Source organism: Triticum aestivum, chromosome 2B, assembly GCF_018294505.1.
Source record: "Triticum aestivum cultivar Chinese Spring chromosome 2B, IWGSC CS RefSeq v2.1, whole genome shotgun sequence".
Lineage (NCBI taxonomy): Eukaryota > Viridiplantae > Streptophyta > Magnoliopsida > Poales > Poaceae > Triticum > Triticum aestivum.
In genome coordinates, this window is record NC_057798.1 from 771,676,427 (window position 1) to 771,697,846 (window position 21,420).

Consider the following 21,420-nt stretch of genomic DNA (forward strand, 5'->3'; position numbering starts at 1 on the left):
GCTCAAACCGGTCTGACGCACTCACATGTGTCGTCGCCGCCATCTTCCATTAGTCCATCTTCAGAGCAGATTGAGGTGATAACCTTGACAGGTCCTCCGCCATCGACGCCACCACGATGCCAAACGACGACCTCCACCTACGCGAGCCTTGGCAGGTCCTCCGCCATTGACGCCACCACGACGCCAGCCGACGACCTTCACCTACGCGAGTCCATCTCCAAGCAACGGACGTGAATCCATGCTAGAAAAGGGCCGCACCACCGCCGTCGCCCACCACCCACAAGCGCCACCCAACCCCAAGGTCCCCAAAGCGGCGCCTTCAAGAAGGGAACGACGTTGTGAGCGCCGCCACCGCCCAACAGAGTTAGGGCTTTCGCCCGGAAGACCTAGGGAAAGGTGAAATGAGGAGATCAGTCCATACCGACGTCTCTAAGAAGGGAAACGACGCCCTCAGGGGTCGCCGTCGGCGCGGCCGGTCATGGCCGGCCAGGGATTTTGCCGAACTAGATCTCCACCACCAGTAGCACCACCTGTACATAACCGGCGACCGAGAGGAAGCGCGGCCCGACCATGTTGGCCCGCACGCCGAACAGGGGAGGAAGGGAGGCGCCAGATCGCGCACACCAACCGCCGCCAGCCGCCAACGATCACCGGATCTCGTCGCCCGCAAGGTCGGGACACCGGATCCACCACCCACACGGCTGTTAGCCGGCCGTGCCTTGCCAATGGAGCCGCCGCTCCAGATCCGGGGTTCCCCGCACAGGAGCAGGGCAACCGAGGCCTCGCCGCCACCATCCTTGACGCCCTGGGCTTGCCCGGCGGCTGCCTTAGGCGGCGGCGAGGGAGGGAGGAGGGGAGGGGGTGAGGAGGAGGGGCAGCTAGGGTTGGGAGGAGGAGGCGGCTAGGGTTGGGAGGAGGAGGCGGCTAGCTCCAATCTGAGGCACTTATAGCAGTAGTGGTCACATGCGATTCCGTGAAACCTCGCCCCTACCATATTTGCACAAATCACACAGAATGGTGGCAAGTTTGTCTTTCAAACTATGCGAGCTGCTAACAAATATACGAGTGTCAAATTTGCATTCACGGCCGATCCTGTTACAACCAAGCGCGGCTCCGATGATGGCTCCACGCTGACCACATTTGTACAAAGAGTGAAGTCTGCGTAATTTGAGTGTCTCATATCATAGAAAATCACATACTGTAATGCTGAATTTAGGGAAACGAGCCTGCCCAGGTGATCACGGTGGCTCTGTTCACTGTTCCTGCTGGTACAGCTTTTACCGAGCGGTTCATTGCTACGATATGGTTCGTGTTTCTATCATGGATCATAGTGTTTATCTTCAAGAAACCGTATTATCAACTCGCTGAACGGCAGCAACACAACCCATTGAAAAGGCATCATAAGCAAAGAGCGTAATAGAAACCGCATAGCGCAGGTGCAGGTAAGCAAAAGGAATGAGATGCTTCCCAGTTTCTTTGTTTTCTTCCCATATCTCATAGCTAGGAGATATATTGGATGGGGATGTTAAGAAATTAACGTAAGCCTATAGCACGAATCATTTGTCAGGATTATCACACTCAACCTACACATGTTGTTTTGTTTTCAAACAAGTTATGAAGGTGTATATATAGCAGAGGGGTGTTCCTCTGGAAGGTGTTCATTTGTCTTAGAAAAGCTCATGCGGAAGCACCTTGACTTCATGTATATTTGTTTGGTTGTCATTGAAGAATTGTGAACAGAATCTGCACTTAAGTTATGTGAAATTTTATGAGTGTTTGGTGTCATTTGTGGTGTAGTTTGAAATGCGTGATGAAACACATGAAATCGTAGCCCCCCTAATAAGATTTAAACACAAGAAGTAGTAGTCCCCCTTGTCATGAGATTTTAATGCATGATGAAATGCATGATACGTCTGAAAACATACATGTTCGGGGCAAAAAGCAAGAAAGAACAATATGGCCAGACAAGGTAAAAAAAATCAAAGCTCCAATCTTGAATATCAACCATGTTTGTGTACCACCATGAATTTGCAGGACATGCCAAGCTCTTGGAAAAATGCACACCCGGCGTGCCAGGCTTCAAACAGTACCACATCGTCGGTCATCCCATGGAACCATAAAAGTGATGTCTGCAGGTTTTCAAGAATTCAGAGACAGCACATTTGCAAGAGGATTCAACTACGAAATATATTTAGTTTGACCATGGTTGTTGGGCTTGGGCTGTTCTTACCCTTTTCGCTTCAGATGTCACCCTGTCAGCAAATGATTTGCTTAGAGGAACTGAACCACCGAAAACAACACAACCACCTAAAGTCTTGGGGTAGAGAACACTTGCTATGGCTACAACGCCTGTGGAGAAAGAATGGAAATCAAAATTCTGTCAGTAAGTACTGTCTTGAAACCAAAAATGACCAGATTCAGATTTCAGCACTTCACCTCCTTGGCTTAGTCGACAGACTAAAATGTCCATTGGACATGTTCCGGCAGCCACTTCTATGTCCCACATTTCGTGCACATGCTCAACAGATTCTAGGACTCCTTCATCTCTAATAGTGGTCTAAGAAACAAATTGGGCGCAACGAGCAAAGTAAATACATATGTGACCACTTTGCCCACCCTCCATGTGTAATAAGAATGCTATAATAGCAAAAGAGGTATTAGCCTGTAAATGTGTAGAGACTTAGGTTAGTTCATTATCTATTCTAATACTCTGCTGTTGTGACTTGTACACTGATCTGCTTGAATGGTCATGAGAATATGGTCCGTTGCAATGCAAAGGGCTCAAAACTTGCTCTATCTTTTAAAACTTCAAATTGATGAGAATATGGTGTCATGTTGTACTGAAAGTAATAGTGCAAAAGATACTAAACCTTATAGTCTTATACTCTTATTCATTAGTCTTCAGCAATGTTTACTTCGTAACAGTCCTATAAATTGACCAAGCTTGATTTCAGACGCATGCATACTCTGCAGCAGACTTCCGATGTTTTGAACTACCCAATTTTTTTGCAGTAACGAAGGCTGCTGTCGAGCAACAGTATGATGCACTGAAGAGAGAATACAGACGGGCTTGCTACAGTAAGCAGTCATTTTTGCAGGAGTTAATTGCACGTTGGTACCACACTTGCGCACCTACTCACGAGTCAGTACCATTGTTCGTGCATGTCACAGTTCAGTACCACTATTCAGCCTAACTGTTACAAAATGGACTGACAGCCGTATAAGTGTGTACTGAATAAAGTCCATTCTTTAAAGTTGTTGCTCAAAGATGCTTAAAGTTGATGATTAAAGTCCATTATTTAATTCAGTGGCAGATGCTTAAAGTTGATTTGATTTGTATTTCGTTGTTTAAAGTTGGATGCTCAAAGTTCAGTTATTATTTAAAGCCAGTTGCTCAGAGTTTATTGCTTAAATAATTTGCCTAGGAGATTGATTTTGCACATGCTATGTTTGTTTATATTGCAGGAAGATGACAACTGTGGTATTGTTCTCTGGGTTGATCAAGAGTGGCCTCCTACATTGCAGAATGCCTTGTTGAAGTTATGGGAAATGTACCATGACAGCAAGAGTGATAGGAGGAAGGATAACCTGGAGAGTTCACTCACTATTCACCATTTGACAGAAGAAAAAAATAATCTAGAGGCCAACTATGACAAATTGGTTGAAGATGTGCACCAACTGTTCAATGCTCAAGAGGATAGGATGGTAGATTTCAGCTATTTGCAGGCTAAGATGCAGAATGTGCAGGTTTCAGAGACAGTTGTATCTGGCATGAAGACAAAGATGGGGAAGAAAGATGCAGAGATCTTGAAGCTGTAGGAGAAGTATAAAGTATTGATGAACATCACAAAATCTCAAGGCACTGCCATCCAGAACCTGAAGTTCAATCATCTAAAAGAGAAGGAAGTGCTTAGTACATCCACCAGGAACCTGCACTTCCAGGTTGATGAACTCAAAAAATCTGAGGAAAAGCTCACCCAGGAGAACATCCAGCTGCTCCTTCACATGGGTGATCTCAAGAAGGGGCATGACAAGCTCACAGCAAGGAGGGATCAGCTAAACATTTAGATTGCTGAACTGTTGAAGTCAGAGGAGAAGAACAAGCAGAAATTGAAGGGGATCCTGGACATCTTGTCAGAATGAAGATGTAGATGAAGAGGAAGAGCAAGAGCAAGATCCAGATCAACATGAAGAAGAAGAATGCTAGCTTTGCTGACCTTTTGTGAACTATGGTGTTGTTGTGAACTAAGTTATCTACTATGGATGTGTAGTTGTGAACTAAGTTGGAACTATGTTCTTGCTTTAAGTTGTGACCTAAGTTGAACTCTAGTATGTTGTGTAAGAATCTATCAAGTAGGTTGCATCAAGCCATCCTTTATAATTTGAGTTGCTTGTCATGTTTTAAGTTGTTGTCATAGTTGCTGTCATAGTGGTTAGTGTCGTGGTACTAAGGCTGACAGTAGAATGGGAGGTAGGTATGGAGAGGCAAGATCCTAGCTATGGAGGAGTTGTACACACAGGAGATTTACGAGTTCAGGCCCTTCTCGGAAGAAGTAACAGCCCTATGTCTCGGAGCCCGGAGGCGGTCGACTGGATTATAAGTGTATGAGTTACAAAGGTGCGAACCCTTTACACCGAGGAGGGGGGTGGTTTATATAGAGTTCTCCAGACACCTCCGGTCCTCAGTTATGCAGGGTTTAAAGTGCATTAAGACAGGGGGTTACTGGTAACGCCCACATAAAGTGCTATGAAGACCATTAAAGTTACTTAATGATAGACCGTTGCGTGCTGAGTGACTTTAGGTCTCCTGGCCGTCGAGTGGTTAGCTTCATGGTCAAGTGGCTATCTTCATCGTCGAGTGTCCTTGAGTTCGTCGAGTGGAGTCCCTCTTGGTCGACTGGAAGGTAGCTTCTTCTAAAGATGTCCTTGGGTAGGGTACTTTAGACAGGTCCATGACCCTACCCTAGGTACATGACTTCATCATTAGCCCCCGAATGGATCGAGGTTTGAGTGAGGAAGGAGTTGATAATTTTTCCGACCTGTTTTCCGTGTTCTGAGTTATGTCATATTCTGGATCAATGACCTTTTTTAGCGATGGCATCAACTTTTCTTTCAGTCGCCTTGATCCATTCTTTTCCTCTGTTGAGTGAACTTTTGTACTTGGTGGACTTCCGAACGACGGATCATAAGGAATCTACCGCCTGACAGGTTGATCTGTTGTTGGCGGATTTAGTGGGATCTGAATTTTGGGAAGCGCACGAAACGGAGAGGGCCGCAGTACTCGGATGGGATAAGGCGAAGGCGCCTCGATTTCCGCACTGACTTTTTTGCCACGTATCACGCGCGCGCCTGTTTCGGGATTTGACAGGACCGCCCGGGCCTACCCGTCAGCCACTCGGAAGTGTCCTTATATAAGGTGCCGGACGAGGGTTTTTGAACAGTGTGTCTCCATTCCCCTCTCCACTTTCCTCTACCTCGCCCGCTGCGCCCACTTTTTCCTCCGCCCATCCGCTCCTCGCATGCCTCGCCGACGACGATGGTGAAGGAGAAGACGGCGGCCTTGGAGCGAGCGAAGAAGGCTACGGCGACAGCGAAAGCAAAGGGGAGAGCGCCCAGTCGGGGTGGATCTTCATCGCGGTCCCGCCTGCCGCAAGGTTGGGTCCAAGGAGATTGGATCCGCTCGACCATCACCCAGAAGGATCTCGATGACCTGGCCAATGAGGGACTGATCCCTCATGGGTCAGCAAGACTTCCGGGGACCGAGTGGCAACCGCAGCCGCTGGAGGGTGAGTGCGTTTGTGACGCCCGGATAATTAGGCTACAATAATCCCGCGTTAACGATGCCACGTCACCTCGGTTACTGTTGATAAACTCGAGTTAGTTCAAAAACGATTCAAATTAAAATTTAAAATATAGGCAAACAATAAAAGTTTTCAAATATTAAAATTTAAATGTTCGGAGTGAACCAAATAATACATAGGTAATTATGGTGGAGGAACCACACTCTTATAAAATGTGTAATTATTCTAAAATGAATAAAACAGTAGCAAAACCGATATTTAAATGCTTTTATAAATAAATAAAATACTAAACTAAATTGTTTTGGGATAAAACCTTTTGTGGCAGTGGTTTCATGGTATTACTAATTTGGGGATCATTTTAATATTAATTAAAAAGTAAACTTAAAAGAAAGTAAAATAAAAACAAAGAGAAAATAAATAGAAAGAAAAGAAAACACAAAACCAGAAAAGAAAACTAACAAAAAAAAAGGGAAGAAAGACCCCCCCCTGCTGGGCCAAGTGGCCCAGCTGGCCTCCACCGGCCCAGCCGGCCGGCCCACTCCCTCCCCTTAACCCCCGAACCCTAGCCCCCACGCAACCCACTCCCCCCCTGCTCGCTCCACTCCCCCTCCCCACGACCGCACGCCCCTCCCCCCTTCCCCGATCCAGATCGGGATCGGGGGGACGAACCTCCCCACGGCGCTCGGACCCCGTCGCCTCCATCTCGCCCCCGCCGACCGCCACCACCTCGACCCCGCGCGCCCTCTCCTTCCACGCGGCGCTGCCCGACCCGAAGCCGCTCGGCGCCCCGTCCCCATCGCCAACCACCGCCATCGTCCGACGCCGCCCGAAGCTACCTCGCCGTCGCCGGATCTCGCTTCCCCGACTCCTCCCCGAGCCCACTGCCTAGTCCCCACGATCGCCGGTGAGGCCCCCGGCCTCTTCTCTCTCTCTGTCGCCGGCGTCGTCCTTCCCCCCCCCTGTAGCGCCCGCGTACCGGAGCTCACGCTTCGGGCCGCCCTCGCCGCGCCGGCCACGCCCGACGCGCGCGCCCGCGCTCACCGCCGCCCATCCTCCGCGCCCCTCCTCTCTCTCCCACTCGCTGGCGCACCGGCACACGCGCCCCGCCTCTGTCCCCGTTGGCCGCGGCCACGCTCGCCGATGCCCGCTCTCGCGCGCTCCGTCCCAGGACTCCACTCCGCTGCGGTGGCCGCCGGCGCTGCTGCCCCCACCTACCGCGGCCGTCGCCGCCGGCTGTGGCCCGCGCTGCTCGCGCCCGCTCCGGCCCCGAACCGGCCTCGCCTTGCTATCGGGCAGGGGTGCGGCTTCGCCCGCACCATCCTGCCCGTATGCCCGTTAAGGGCCTTGGCCCTATGACAAGTGGGGCACACCCCCCAGAACGTTTCTGTTAAAAAAAAAAGAAAAAAAAAGAATTAAATAAATAAATAAGTAGATAAATAATGAAAATAATTAATTAATTAATTAACTAATTAATTAACTTAATTAATTCTGATTAAATTAACCAATTAAAATTAATTAACCTAATCATTAATTAACTTAATTAACTACTGTTAATTAGCTAATTAATTAGTATGACAGTGGGGCCCACCCCCCTTAATTAATTATGATTAGTTTAATTAACCTGTTAATTAAAATGTGTCACTGACCAGTGGGACCCACTGGTCAGGTTGACCAGTCAACTCTGTTGACTGCTGATGTCAGCATGACATCATGCTGATGTCATTAATTCATTTTCGAATTAATTAAATAATTAATTAAATTCCAGAAATTAATAAAATCTTTAGAAAATCATATCTTTTAATCCGTAACTCGGATTAAAATACTTTCTACATGAAAGTTGCTCAGAACGACGAGACGATTCCGGATACGCAACCCGTTCGTCCGCCACACCCCCCTAACCTATCGAACTCGCAACTTTCCCCCTCCGGTTCCTCTGCCCGAAAACGCGAAACTCCGGGAATACTTTCCCGGATGTTTCCCCCCTTCGTCGGTATCACTTACTACCGCGTTAGGGCACACCGCACACCGCGTATTGCCTTGTTATATTTTGTGATGCTTTGTTTGCTCTGTATTCATTATTTCTTCCCCCTCTTCTCTCCGGTAGACTACGAGACCGACGCTGCTGCTGACCAGTTCGACTACGGAGTTGACGACCCCTCTCTCTTGCCAGAGCAACCAGGCAAGCCCCCCCTTTGATCATCAGATATCGCCTACTCTTCTCTATACTGCTTGCATTAGAGTAGTGTAGCATGTTACTGCTTTCGTTAATCCTATTCTGATGCATAGCCTGACATTGTCGCTACATCTGTTGATACCTTACCTGCAATCCTAAATGCTTAGTATAGGATGCTAGTTATCATCATTGGCCCTACATTCTTGTCAGTCTGCCTTGCTATACTATCGGGCCGTGATCACCTGGGAGGTGATCACGGGTATATACTATACATACATACTATACAGATGGTGACTAAAGTCGGGTCAGCTCATTGAGTACCCGCAAGTGATTCTGACGAGGGGGCTGAAAGGACAGGTGGCTCCATCCAGGTAGTGGTGGGCCTGAGTTCCCGACGGCCCCCGACTGTTACTTTGTGGCGGAGCGACAGGGCAGGTTGAGACCACCTAGGAGACAGGTGGGCCTGGCCCTGTTCAGCGTTCGCGGATACTTAACACGCTTAACGAGATCTTGGTATTTGATCTGAGTCTGGCTACGAGCCTATACGCACTAACCATCTACGTGGGAGTAGTTATGGGTATCCCGACGTCGTGGTATCAGCCGAAGCACTTCAGACGTCAGCGACGGAGCGGCGCGCGCCGAATTGGACTGGAACGCCACTAGGCTAGGTCTGCTTTCGGCCGCCCTCGCAACGTGCAGGTGTGCTCAGGGCGATGGGCCCAGACCCCTGCGCGCTTAGGTTTAGACCGGCGTGCTGGCCTCTCTGTTTTGCCTAGGTGGGGCTGCGACGTGTTGATCTTCCGAGGCCGGGCATGACCCAGGAAAGTGTGTCCGGCCAAATGGGATCGAGCGTGTTGGGCTATGTGGTGCACCCCTGCAGGGAAGTTAATCTATTCGAATAGCCGTGATCTTCGGTAACAGGACGACTTGGAGTTGTACCTTGACCTTATGACAACTAGAACCGGACACTTAATAAAACACACCCTTCCAAGTGCCAGATACAACCGGTGGTCGCTCTACCTCAGGGATATGAGGAGGGGATCGCCGGGTAGGTTTATGCTATGAGATGCTACTTGGAGATGCTACTTGGAGATGCTACTTGGAGGACTTCAATCTACTCTCTTCTACATGCTGCGAGGCGGAGGCTGCCAGAAGCGTAGTCTTCGACAGGACTAGCTATCCCCCTCTTATTCTGGCATTCTGCAGTTCAGTCCACTGATATGGCCCTTTACACATAAACCCATGCATATGTAGTGTAGTTCCTTGCTTGCGAGTACTTTGGATGAGTACTCACGGTTGCTTTCTCCCCCCGTTTTCCCCTTTTCCTTCCTTTCTGGTTGTCGCAACCAGATGCTGGAGTCCAGGAGCCAGACGCCACCGTCGACGACGACCCCTACTACACCGGAGGTGCCTACTACTACGTGCTGCCCGCTGACGACGACCAGGAGTAGTTAGGAGGATCCCAGGCAGGAGGCCTGTGCCTCTTTCGATCTGTACCCCAGTTTGTGCTAGCCTTCTTAAGGCAAACTTGTTTAACTTATGTCTGTACTCAGATATTGTTGCTTCCGCTGACTCGTCCATGATCGAGCACTTGTATTCGAGCCCTCGAGGCCCCTGGCTTGTATTATGATGCTTGTATGACTTATTTTATCTGTAGAGTTGTGTTGTGATATCTTCCCGTGAGTCCCTGATCTTGATCGTACACATTTGCGTGCATGATTAGTGTACGATTGAATCGGGGGCGTCACAAGTTGGTATCAGAGCCGACTGCCTGTAGGAATCCCCCTTCCACACTCCTTGGCCGAAGTCGAGTCTAGACTTTACAAAACTTTTACTAACATGGCTGTGCGGCCCATGGGCCCACGTCGCCATTGGGTGGTATTAGGATCTTTTACTCCTCGACCTTTACTCTGGGACTCTGACATCTTTTCTATTCGGGTTAAATGAACCTTACTAAATCTAACACTAGGATCTCGTTATCATTTTCACCCGGAGAGCCCCTTATTATTGATGATCGTCTGCTGCACGTGAAGACCCTGAAGATACTTTCCGCTGTTAGGCCGAGAACTTGTGTTCATCGCGTTTGCAATTCCCCTTCCACCGTCAACCCTTATGGGTAACTACTTACAATTGTTATTCTTATATCATCCCCAGTTGGTCTTGTTATTACAAGATACCCTGAAAAACTCGTCGTGGTTTCGATAATCCCTTGAGCTTACTGCCTAGTAGTTCCTTGCCACTTGAATACCCCTTCAAATAAATCCTCGCACTTGTCAAGTATCCGCTCAACCCCAGTTGTTCATATGTGTCACAAAAGTCTTCAAAATACAATTCGATCTTCCGAAAATCCTCTGGAGCCTTTGGCTCTTGAAATTCTTGCTTGCTTGCATTATGGTTAATCCCATAAGTCTCGTAGTCATATTGACGTTCCTTGTCATTATCATTTTGAGTCTGTTGACTCAATATGTTTGCGCATACCCGCAATCATCATTGATCCTTATAAATTACCTTTCTGGCTGAGATGCCATTCTTTTAACGGGAATTGGTTCTCGACCAATCCAATTGTTGTTGATTGTACTCTAAGGCTATTCAACTTATCCACCCCTAATCAGAGCATTGCTTCTGATCCTTTGTTTTGGAAATCATAATTCCTTTGCATTTAAGCTGTGAATTATTCAGATGCTTCCATAACCTGTTGCATCTGCATTCCTTCCTCTTCTGGTTGAGTATCGATACTCATATCGGATCCTTTGTGGACCATCAGGTCCTTTGTTGGATTGTTATCCGACAATGACCTTCACACTTGATCACTTTGTGAGTTCTTCCCCTAATACATAATACCTTTGTTAAGTTGTATCCTCTGCTTGGCCAACCATGCTCTGCTTTCGAGCTGGTGGCATTTACTACTGAAGCTTGTGGTATATGTTTCCATGATACCCTGACGGGTTGAACCTATGCCTTCCTTTATATGTGTGAACTCGGAAGTTTTCACTAGTCATACTCATCTGGTATTTCACCAGGTAAAACTTTCAACACTAATGCCTTTATCAAAGCGAGAAGTGAATGGAAGGTTGTACATTGAAGAAGTGGGAGTCGACCTTGAACTTTGTGTTCATGCCCATGGACACGATGTATATCTTATCATTAAAGCTTCTCTTAAATGAATTATTCCTTCGGTATAAGTTCATCTTATATCTAGGATCTGGCCTTTTGCAATCGTGGTTCCGACCATGTTCTCTTTTAAATACCATTTCTCGTGCAAGTTTTAGCACTTGTCTTCTGTAGAGCAATAACCCCCGTCCAACCTCTACTTTGATATGTCATCGAGTATTACCCCTGGTATCTCGAGATTATCATGGAACTGCATAACTTCTTATGAGCTCTTCATCAAGTGCTACCTTTCCACTGATTCCAATTTTTCGCGGGCTCTGAGTTATTGAACACCCAAAGACACCGATAACTGAACCGAGTCCGCTCTACGGTTCAACAACTCTTCAGTAAGCTTCTATAAGTACGAGTTTGTACCCGATCACGCCATTCTTAGCCTGTTTGGCTATATCATTGCCGTGACGATTCTACCTGTGCTACCTGGTCCTTATTCTCGGAGCACCAATTTGCGACGATAGCTAAGCTTACGTCGATTTTCCTCGTCATACCCTTTCACCTTAAACAACCAGCTTGGTTTCGAGTTTGTGTCGTACCCTTGGTTCCAATAACCTTTCACTTCATCACTACTTAGACTTGATGTCGTCGCTGATCGATTACATCTTCATGAAATCTCTCAACAATTGTGTCGTGATCATCATCGGCATTCTGAGCTCTTCCAGGATGTCAATTGAGTTCATGATGAGAAATACCATCCTTGCCCTCGATGATTAGTGTTATCATCGACCACTCTACTACCTTTCCTCCAACACAGACTTGTTCTTGTTTTGTGTAAACCTTGAGATCACTGCTACCCAGCTGTTGATCTTCCTTACCTCGGAAGTATTACCATCACTTTTTGTCAAGAATGTGGTGAGAATTTCACCACCTCTTAATAATTCTTGATATCTTAATACTTCTTGCCATCTTCGTTCATTCCTTGGTCCCCGTATTGTTTTCAACCGGAATACCGACAATGGAGCTAAGACGTGTGAATTCAAAACTTCTAGCAACCCTATTGCTTTGAAGTGAATGGGCGATAGTTCATTCTAAGTCCTTCGCTAATTGAATCACCATTCTAACATTGGTCGTGCAACCCAATCCACATTTCGGGCGCACCTTTCAACCAATGTTTAATTGTGTATGTTTTCCTCGAGCATACTTCCTTATATCATTTGATCTGACAAATGTTATCTCCTTGTTCACCTAATGGTGGAAATCCATCTTTTGGGAATCTTGGTGAATTGCCGTTGAGTTCACCAGACACCTCCTTGTCCTCTCCTTGGGTTAATGATGGACTCTTATTAATGGAAATCACTTCATAGTTCATTTCCCCGAGAATCTTACAATGTCATCTCGTCAATTTGCGTTGCACCTTTTCTTCTCAGGTATCCTAAGCCTGAGGTATCCTGACACCAATCGGATCTGAATCTTGGTCAGATATGATGGTTGGGACAACTTTCCAAGAGTTATGATGTTGATCCTTTGATGACCCGGTAACATGATGTCATGCCTAGCACCCCCCCCCCCCGGCTGGAGGACCCATCATTATAGATTCCTTTTCAGCAAGGTTATCCATTCATCCATGAGGAAATTGTAAGACTTATTCTACAAGTTATTCCTGATGGATCCTTCATGTTTCCAAAGTCTGACCTTTGCTCGAAGACCATGTCGATGCTATCTCGAAGCATGTTTGTGGTACTCTGATTTTCAACAAGAACATTTGAAGCCCAATGCTAAATGTTTCCTGCTCAATTATCCAAACACTGTGGTATGTGTAATGTCATGAAATTTCTCTCCGCTACCTGAGGAGTTTTCTACCTAATATCCTGTTATGGATATCATGCTCTGCTTGTCCTTGGGAAGGATATATCCCTGAATTATGTGTTTAAACACGTTTTCCTTTCCATTGTTCTGTTTAATATGATAATCATACTTTCCTTCCATTGGTTTGTTTGAACCTTTTCTTTGATCTATATGATATAAGCCGTAATAATCCACTGCTTGTGCAAACACCTCGGTGTACAATTCTGTCAGTAAGACCTTGTTTCTATTGTTGATGACATTCCGGTAACCACCGATGGATGAGAACTTTGCCTATTGGTCCGCCTCGTTCAACGAGCAGGAGAATGGTTCTCTTCGTCCCTCGCCCTTGGTACCGATGTAGTTGCTGACATATAACTGACAGGATAACCTCTGACATGCCTTACTTGCATGATCGTGCAAGACATCACCGCCTTCCTACTTTTAAACCACCTGGTGGGCCCATAACCCACAGTTCCACAGGATCAAAACCTGACTCTCCTGTACACCCCCGGTTTCCAAAGTTATTCCCCACGCCTGACTTCGTATGTAATTCACGGGTCACCTTCCTAATGCTCTATTCTGGTATCAGACACAATACTTATTCCCATTGCTTTGAACCCCTTTTCACGCCCTGTTCCAGGCATCGAACGATCGCCTGCCTGCTCGGAACTTCCCATGATACCACCTTACTTTGCTCTCGTTATTTTGTAAGTTTCAATTCGAGAGTTAATTCCGCCACCTTCCTCGATATTACCGACCAGGTAGTCGACCTTGAAGAGGTCTGTTCTCCCGGAGTGCCCACCCTTTATTCTTTCGTAAGTACGATGGAGTTCCTGAAGGAAGGACGTCGACTTCATCATGATGACTTAAAGCAGAGAAATGAAGACATCCATGTATTGGACCGGCCTCTTTGAGAAGAGCAAGCCAGGATGAGAAGACCCGCTAGTTTCGTAATCAAAATTTTCCCCCTTACACCCCTCTTAAATCTCGGGACGAGATTTCTTGTAGTGGAGGAGAATTGTGACGCCCGGATAATTAGGCTACAATAATCCCGCGTTAACGATGCCACGTCACCTCGGTTACTGTTGATAAACTCGAGTTAGTTCAAAAACGATTCAAATTAAAATTTAAAATATAGGCAAACAATAAAAGTTTTCAAATATTAAAATTTAAATGTTCGGAGTGAACCAAATAATACATAGGTAATTATGGTGGAGGAACCACACTCTTATAAAATGTGTAATTATTCTAAAATGAATAAAACAGTAGCAAAACCGATATTTAAATGCTTTTATAAATAAATAAAATACTAAACTAAATTGTTTTGGGATAAAACCTTTTGTGGCAGTGGTTTCATGGTATTACTAATTTGGGGATCATTTTAATATTAATTAAAAAGTAAACTTAAAAGAAAGTAAAATAAAAACAAAGAGAAAATAAATAGAAAGAAAAGAAAACACAAAACCAGAAAAGAAAACTAACAAAAAAAAAAGGGAAGAAAGACCCCCCCCTGCTGGGCCAAGTGGCCCAGCTGGCCTCCACCGGCCCAGCCGGCCGGCCCACTCCCTCCCCTTAACCCCCGAACCCTAGCCCCCACGCAACCCACTCCCCCCCTGCTCGCTCCACTCCCCCTCCCCACGACCGCACGCCCCTCCCCCCTTCCCCGATCCAGATCGGGATCGGGGGACGAACCTCCCCACGGCGCTCGGACCCCGTCGCCTCCATCTCGCCCCCGCCGACCGCCACCACCTCGACCCCGCGCGCCCTCTCCTTCCACGCGGCGCTGCCCGACCCGAAGCCGCTCGGCGCCCCGTCCCCATCGCCAACCACCGCCATCGTCCGACGCCGCCCGAAGCTACCTCGCCGTCGCCGGATCTCGCTTCCCCGACTCCTCCCCGAGCCCACTGCCTAGTCCCCACGATCGCCGGTGAGGCCCCCGGCCTCTTCTCTCTCTCTGTCGCCGGCGTCGTCCTTCCCCCCCCCTGTAGCGCCCGCGTACCGGAGCTCACGCTTCGGGCCGCCCTCGCCGCGCCGGCCACGCCCGACGCGCGCGCCCGCGCTCACCGCCGCCCATCCTCCGCGCCCCTCCTCTCTCTCCCACTCGCTGGCGCACCGGCACACGCGCCCCGCCTCTGTCCCCGTTGGCCGCGGCCACGCTCGCCGATGCCCGCTCTCGCGCGCTCCGTCCCAGGACTCCACTCCGCTGCGGTGGCCGCCGGCGCTGCTGCCCCCACCTACCGCGGCCGTCGCCGCCGGCTGTGGCCCGCGCTGCTCGCGCCCGCTCCGGCCCCGAACCGGCCTCGCCTTGCTATCGGGCAGGGGTGCGGCTTCGCCCGCACCATCCTGCCCGTATGCCCGTTAAGGGCCTTGGCCCTATGACAAGTGGGGCACACCCCCCAGAACGTTTCTGTTAAAAAAAAAAGAAAAAAAAAGAATTAAATAAATAAATAAGTAGATAAATAATGAAAATAATTAATTAATTAATTAACTAATTAATTAACTTAATTAATTCTGATTAAATTAACCAATTAAAATTAATTAACCTAATCATTAATTAACTTAATTAACTACTGTTAATTAGCTAATTAATTAGTATGACAGTGGGGCCCACCCCCCTTAATTAATTATGATTAGTTTAATTAACCTGTTAATTAAAATGTGTCACTGACCAGTGGGACCCACTGGTCAGGTTGACCAGTCAACTCTGTTGACTGCTGATGTCAGCATGACATCATGCTGATGTCATTAATTCATTTTCGAATTAATTAAATAATTAATTAAATTCCAGAAATTAATAAAATCTTTAGAAAATCATATCTTTTAATCCGTAACTCGGATTAAAATACTTTCTACATGAAAGTTGCTCAGAACGACGAGACGATTCCGGATACGCAACCCGTTCGTCCGCCACACCCCCCTAACCTATCGAACTCGCAACTTTCCCCCTCCGGTTCCTCTGCCCGAAAACGCGAAACTCCGGGAATACTTTCCCGGATGTTTCCCCCCTTCGTCGGTATCACTTACTACCGCGTTAGGGCACACCGCACACCGCGTATTGCCTTGTTATATTTTGTGATGCTTTGTTTGCTCTGTATTCATTATTTCTTCCCCCTCTTCTCTCCGGTAGACTACGAGACCGACGCTGCTGCTGACCAGTTCGACTACGGAGTTGACGACCCCTCTCTCTTGCCAGAGCAACCAGGCAAGCCCCCCCTTTGATCATCAGATATCGCCTACTCTTCTCTATACTGCTTGCATTAGAGTAGTGTAGCATGTTACTGCTTTCGTTAATCCTATTCTGATGCATAGCCTGACATTGTCGCTACATCTGTTGATACCTTACCTGCAATCCTAAATGCTTAGTATAGGATGCTAGTTATCATCATTGGCCCTACATTCTTGTCAGTCTGCCTTGCTATACTATCGGGCCGTGATCACCTGGGAGGTGATCACGGGTATATACTATACATACATACTATACAGATGGTGACTAAAGTCGGGTCAGCTCATTGAGTACCCGCAAGTGATTCTGACGAGGGGGCTGAAAGGACAGGTGGCTCCATCCAGGTAGTGGTGGGCCTGAGTTCCCGACGGCCCCCGACTGTTACTTTGTGGCGGAGCGACAGGGCAGGTTGAGACCACCTAGGAGACAGGTGGGCCTGGCCCTGTTCAGCGTTCGCGGATACTTAACACGCTTAACGAGATCTTGGTATTTGATCTGAGTCTGGCTACGAGCCTATACGCACTAACCATCTACGTGGGAGTAGTTATGGGTATCCCGACGTCGTGGTATCAGCCGAAGCACTTCAGACGTCAGCGACGGAGCGGCGCGCGCCGAATTGGACTGGAACGCCACTAGGCTAGGTCTGCTTTCGGCCGCCCTCGCAACGTGCAGGTGTGCTCAGGGCGATGGGCCCAGACCCCTGCGCGCTTAGGTTTAGACCGGCGTGCTGGCCTCTCTGTTTTGCCTAGGTGGGGCTGCGACGTGTTGATCTTCCGAGGCCGGGCATGACCCAGGAAAGTGTGTCCGGCCAAATGGGATCGAGCGTGTTGGGCTATGTGGTGCACCCCTGCAGGGAAGTTAATCTATTCGAATAGCCGTGATCTTCGGTAACAGGACGACTTGGAGTTGTACCTTGACCTTATGACAACTAGAACCGGACACTTAATAAAACACACCCTTCCAAGTGCCAGATACAACCGGTGGTCGCTCTACCTCAGGGATATGAGGAGGGGATCGCCGGGTAGGTTTATGCTATGAGATGCTACTTGGAGATGCTACTTGGAGATGCTACTTGGAGGACTTCAATCTACTCTCTTCTACATGCTGCGAGGCGGAGGCTGCCAGAAGCGTAGTCTTCGACAGGACTAGCTATCCCCCTCTTATTCTGGCATTCTGCAGTTCAGTCCACTGATATGGCCCTTTACACATAAACCCATGCATATGTAGTGTAGTTCCTTGCTTGCGAGTACTTTGGATGAGTACTCACGGTTGCTTTCTCCCCCCGTTTTCCCCTTTTCCTTCCTTTCTGGTTGTCGCAACCAGATGCTGGAGTCCAGGAGCCAGACGCCACCGTCGACGACGACCCCTACTACACCGGAGGTGCCTACTACTACGTGCTGCCCGCTGACGACGACCAGGAGTAGTTAGGAGGATCCCAGGCAGGAGGCCTGTGCCTCTTTCGATCTGTACCCCAGTTTGTGCTAGCCTTCTTAAGGCAAACTTGTTTAACTTATGTCTGTACTCAGATATTGTTGCTTCCGCTGACTCGTCCATGATCGAGCACTTGTATTCGAGCCCTCGAGGCCCCTGGCTTGTATTATGATGCTTGTATGACTTATTTTATCTGTAGAGTTGTGTTGTGATATCTTCCCGTGAGTCCCTGATCTTGATCGTACACATTTGCGTGCATGATTAGTGTACGATTGAATCGGGGGCGTCACAGCGTTCTCTTAGCCACTCATGTAGATCGCAGTTCTCTCTGCCACCGAATCTTTTCTTCCGAGGGTTTTTGAACTTCTTTGGGGCACAACTCCACCACTTTACTCCCAATTCCATTGCCTACCTCGCCGCTTTCGTGTCTCTGTGTGAAAACTTCCTGGGTTGTCGGCCGCACTGGGGTCTCTTTAAGCACATATTCACTTGTCGCTCTCAGACGGTGAAAAAGGCGAGTCCGGATGATGAGAGGACCAAGGTTATCCAGATGTGTGGGGGGCTTGGGATCCAAATGAGGAGTAAGAGTGCCTTTCCGGCCATGACCCTTCCCGAGTCGGTTAGAGGGTGGCAGTCGACCTGGTTCTACTGCCAAGACGAGGTGACGCCGGGGCAGTCGACTGGTCTCCCTCCGTTCTCCATGGACCGAGTGAACAAGCCATCTTCCCTGAAGGTACTTCCGGAAGAAAAGGCTCAGGTTAAAATGTTGGTGGAGCGTGTGGTTCAACTCATTCGCGACGGTGTTACTGGCATGGATCTTTTGGAGGTGTTTCTTCGACGACGCATTCAGCCGCTCCAGTACCGAGGTCACCCGATGTGGTTGTACTCTGGTATCGAGGACACCACTTGGGTCCACCCAGAGGAGGTTGACGATGCCACACTGGAGAGGTGGATGACTGCCATCACGGGGAACAAAGATAACCCTCGTGGGGCTAGGAGGATCCCACCACTCGACCAGTCTTATCAGCCAGACACGGTATGACCATTTACTCCCGGTGGTGCTCCTGTTTCATTCACTTTGTTTCATCATCAATCGGTCGATTAACCTTTGTCTTGTCTCGTTGTTTGTCAGGACACCACTGAGTTGTACTCGATGCCCAATGGGGCGCAGGCACCGACTGAGGAGGAGGAAGGTAGTGGAGGTGAAAGTCAAGAGGAGTGGGAATCGGATGGCGATGAAGGTGATGAAGATGGTGATTCCGATGAGGAAGAGGAGGAGGAAGAGGAGTAGGAAGTCGCGCCTCCCCGTTCTGAAAGGAGATCCAAGCTTACTCATGACCCTGCAGTCGAACGTGGCAAGGGGACTGCGCCTGTCGTACAGTCGACCAAGCGTCCTCGGGCGACCTCTCCGGCACCGACTGAGAAAGTGCCGAAGCAATCTCGAGTGGCGCCGTCAAAGCCGACAAAGGCCTGCCGAAGATGAAGATGGCGATTCCCACTATTTCTGGGTAATGACGTAACTTGTGTCTTCTTGTTTCTCATGAATTTACTCTTGGTCGATTTGTTCGTTGACTGACTGACTTCTGGAACTGCAGTGCTGCGACTTCTGAGACCTCGACCAAACCTGAAGATCAAGAGATGGAGGATACTGTTACTTCCAACCCTGGTATGACCTTTGTAGTTTTGTTTTCAGTTGACGGGATCTTCATTTTTAACTCCAAATCTTTTCTGTAGCTCCACCTAGTATCGTCATTAATCTTCCTGATGATGATGACGAGGAACCCTTGAGGCAGAGGAGGAATAGGAGAGCGCCTGCTGACTAGACAACTCAGGTCGTATCAGCACCTGAGACGTTGGTTGCGGAGGGGGACCACGTCACTCGGCCTACCATATCCTTTGCGGTGTCGCTGACGAGTGCTCGCCCTTCATCGCCGAGTGCTGATCAGCCTTCACTTTTCTCTACCCACCACGTCCTAGAAGACCAAGAAAGCGCTGCTAGAGAAGCCATACGTCAGGCGGGGGTTATGATGGAGCAAGTGAAGGCGATCCGAGACGCCATTCAAGCGGCTTATGACGCCAGTTCAGCCCTTCAGAGCAATGTTCAGGTTGGTCGATCACCGCCTGTTCTGTTAGGATATGATACATGGAAACTTTTCTTTCTGAAAATCTTAGTATCTGTCGTATGCCCACTGGGTGTGTCAGTTGAATATCTGGATTGGTGGGGGCACTCTGAGTGCACCCACTGGGTGTAGTCCCCAAGGCTATGGTGGACTGCTGGCAGTCGACCATAGTCTTAATGCCTTGAACTTTTTATCATTGCTTATTTTACTTGATCTGGTCGATTGGAATCGTAAACTGGTGGGGGCACGCTGAGTGCACCCACTGGATGTAGTCCCCGAGACTGTGGCCGACTGCTGGCAGGCGACTACAGTCTGAAGAACACTCTTTTTTTGACTTGTGACTAACTGTTGGTGGTTAGCCTTTCTATCTTTTTCGGTCGACTGATCGACTCTAGCTGATAGAATCAGTGGGGGCACACTGAGTGCACCCACTGGGTGTAGTCCCCGAGACTACAGTTGAATGTTTAGATTCGGCTGTAGTCTTAGAAATACTATGCCTTTTCTCTTAGTCACTCGGAAGTGATCTATTTTTTATGTTTGTCGATTGATCCCTCGCAGAAATCTTGTGAGCTTGCAGCTCGTTATACTGAATTGGAGAACAAGCATATCCAGCTTGAGCTTGATCTGAAGCTTGTCCAAGAGAACTTCACGAAGGCGAAGGAGGAGGCAAAAGGTATGTTTGGTGAGAACCTCGACGACTGCCTTTGTTCCTTGATCGTTCCCGAGCTTGACCTCGCTGTTATTTCGCAGACAAACTAAGGGACTCTCTGAAGAAGAAGGATCTTGAACTCGCTGAGGCGCAGAAAGCAGCTTCAGAAAAGACCAAACTTGCAGAAGAAAAGTTGGCTTCCGTCAGCAAACTTGAAGAGGAGAATACCAATCTGAAAGCTGCTCTCGACACGGCTAACAAGTATGCGAGTCGACTGAAGAGTGACAAGTTGGACTTGAGTGATAAGGCTAGTGAGCTGGCTGGAAAGAAGAACGACTTGGAGATTTATCTGGGGGGCTCGCCAAGAAGTTGTTCCTCATGCTCGAAGGTAACCCCATATATCCGACTGGTTAACACTGACTTATTGTAGAAATGTTGACTTATCCTTGGATCGTATCTGCAGAATTCTGCCAAAGCTTTGAAGAGGAGACTAGTCGAGTGGAGACTGGCTTGGATCCTATCAACTCTCCTGTGAAGGATGAAGCCGCCATGAACATGCTCCGACTCGAGTCTCGCGTTGCCGCTGTGGTCGACTATATTGCAAGGCTGAAGGCTGCAACATCGCGCATTGACACGGTACTCTGGCTAAGAGAAACACTTCAGAACGACCTCGAGTCTTTGATGACTCGACTGAATGAAGTTCCAAGCCGAGTGCAAGAATGGAAGAAGTCTTCTGCCAGGTGCGGTGCTGACGTTGCTCTATCTCTGGTCCGTGTTCACTGCAAGGATGCGCGAGAGGACAAGCTGGCAGCTCTCAAGGTGGCCAATACCAAGAAGCATGACTTCCGATCCTTCATGGAGACCTTCATCGCTGCTGCCACTCGGATCGCTGATGGAATTGACCTGGACGAGTTCGTTGCACCTTCCAGCCCTCCACAGGAGGGGTAAAAAACTTCTATGCTCGATGCTTTAAATTTGCCTCGGTATGCCGAGTGGTTTTTGTAACCGATAAACTTTAATGGGCTTAGAGTCCGAGCACTTCTGGTTCCGTAAGACGTTATCTGAACTTGAAT

The 21,420-nt window shown here is 48.4% G+C and overlaps 1 protein-coding gene across 1 annotated transcript; it reads right to left on the bottom strand.

The window, feature by feature from the left end:
- Positions 1-2,000: 2,000 nt before the first annotated feature.
- On the bottom strand, positions 2,001-3,090 carry LOC123039614 (probable carboxylesterase Os04g0669600). Its single transcript, XM_044462701.1, has 4 exons — positions 3,067-3,090; positions 2,437-2,557; positions 2,231-2,349; positions 2,001-2,129 (listed from the first exon to the last, which is right to left on the bottom strand). Exons 1-4 carry the CDS (start codon positions 3,088-3,090, stop codon positions 2,001-2,003), a joined length of 393 nt encoding a protein of 130 aa, XP_044318636.1.
- Between the last annotated feature and the right edge of the window lie 18,330 nt (positions 3,091-21,420).

What these genes read in the sequence shown, in the direction of transcription:
- LOC123039614 (XM_044462701.1), bottom strand. Translation starts at nt 3,090, where the DNA reads ATGACTGCTTACTGTAGCAAGCCC. An exon ending in CTGTCGACTAAGCCAAGGAG is followed by an intron (nt 2,350 to 2,436) that starts GTGAAGTGCTGA and finishes CTTTCTCCACAG; the next exon opens with GCGTTGTAGCCATAGCAAGT. An exon ending in TGACATCTGAAGCGAAAAGG is followed by an intron (nt 2,130 to 2,230) that starts GTAAGAACAGCC and finishes GAAAACCTGCAG; the next exon opens with ACATCACTTTTATGGTTCCA.